Source organism: Melanaphis sacchari, unplaced genomic scaffold, assembly GCF_002803265.2.
Source record: "Melanaphis sacchari strain LSU unplaced genomic scaffold, SCAv2.0 Contig8_pilon_pilon, whole genome shotgun sequence".
In the NCBI taxonomy this organism is placed as follows: Eukaryota; Metazoa; Arthropoda; class Insecta; order Hemiptera; family Aphididae; genus Melanaphis; species Melanaphis sacchari.
In genome coordinates, this window is record NW_020271635.1 from 799,478 (window position 1) to 800,157 (window position 680).

Sequence of the window (680 nt, forward strand, 5' to 3'; positions counted from 1 at the left end):
TATTAATATATGATATACACTTAAACTACGCAAAAAACAGCGAACAAAAACTCAGTTCGTGGCTAAAACGTACGTTTTTTACTACACGGACAGTAGTTTACCTTGCACCGCATCATGTACCTACCCATAACTACTTTTTTTCGTAAAAATATATTTTAAAACTTTTTTTCTCGTAAATAACGGCGGCGGCGGCGGCGGCCATTGCGTCGGTTGGTTTCGAGGTCGATATAAACGTCCGACACGGAAATCGTACCGAATATTATTATCTCGTCGTTATAGTCTTTAATAATAATAGTATTAATAATAATAATAATAATAGTATAGTGTACAGTGTGACATAAGTATAATAATAAAATATTTAAAAAAAATAAACGCCAAACGCGTAGGCGGCGGCGTCGGAAGGATTGGCTCGCGCGACGGATCGTACAAACATTTTACAGTACAATAATATAACTACGACGATCGCCGCCGATCAAATCGCCGCGTGTCGAGTGGACGGCCTGCATCGGTGTACTTCGTTCAGTTACGTATTGTAGTACTTGCCACGCTACGGCCAGTCGGGGCGGCTTCGGCGTGCAGGCGGCAGCGGCGGCGCGAGGTGGACGCGGTCCCGGCGTGGACGCGCAGACGGCCGGCGCGGCGACGGCGGGCGGTCGCGAGTCGGTGCTCAGCGACGTGGT

At 47.2% G+C, this 680-nt stretch overlaps 1 protein-coding gene across 1 annotated transcript in view; it reads right to left on the bottom strand.

Moving 5' to 3' along the window:
* Positions 1–547: 547 nt before the first annotated feature.
* LOC112602478 overlaps positions 548–680 on the bottom strand; it is a 212,066-nt gene continuing 211,933 nt past the window's right edge. The window contains exon 15 of the mRNA XM_025350571.1: positions 548–657. Within this exon, the coding sequence (XP_025206356.1) occupies positions 548–657 (110 nt within the window). The remainder of the gene's footprint in view (positions 658–680) is intronic.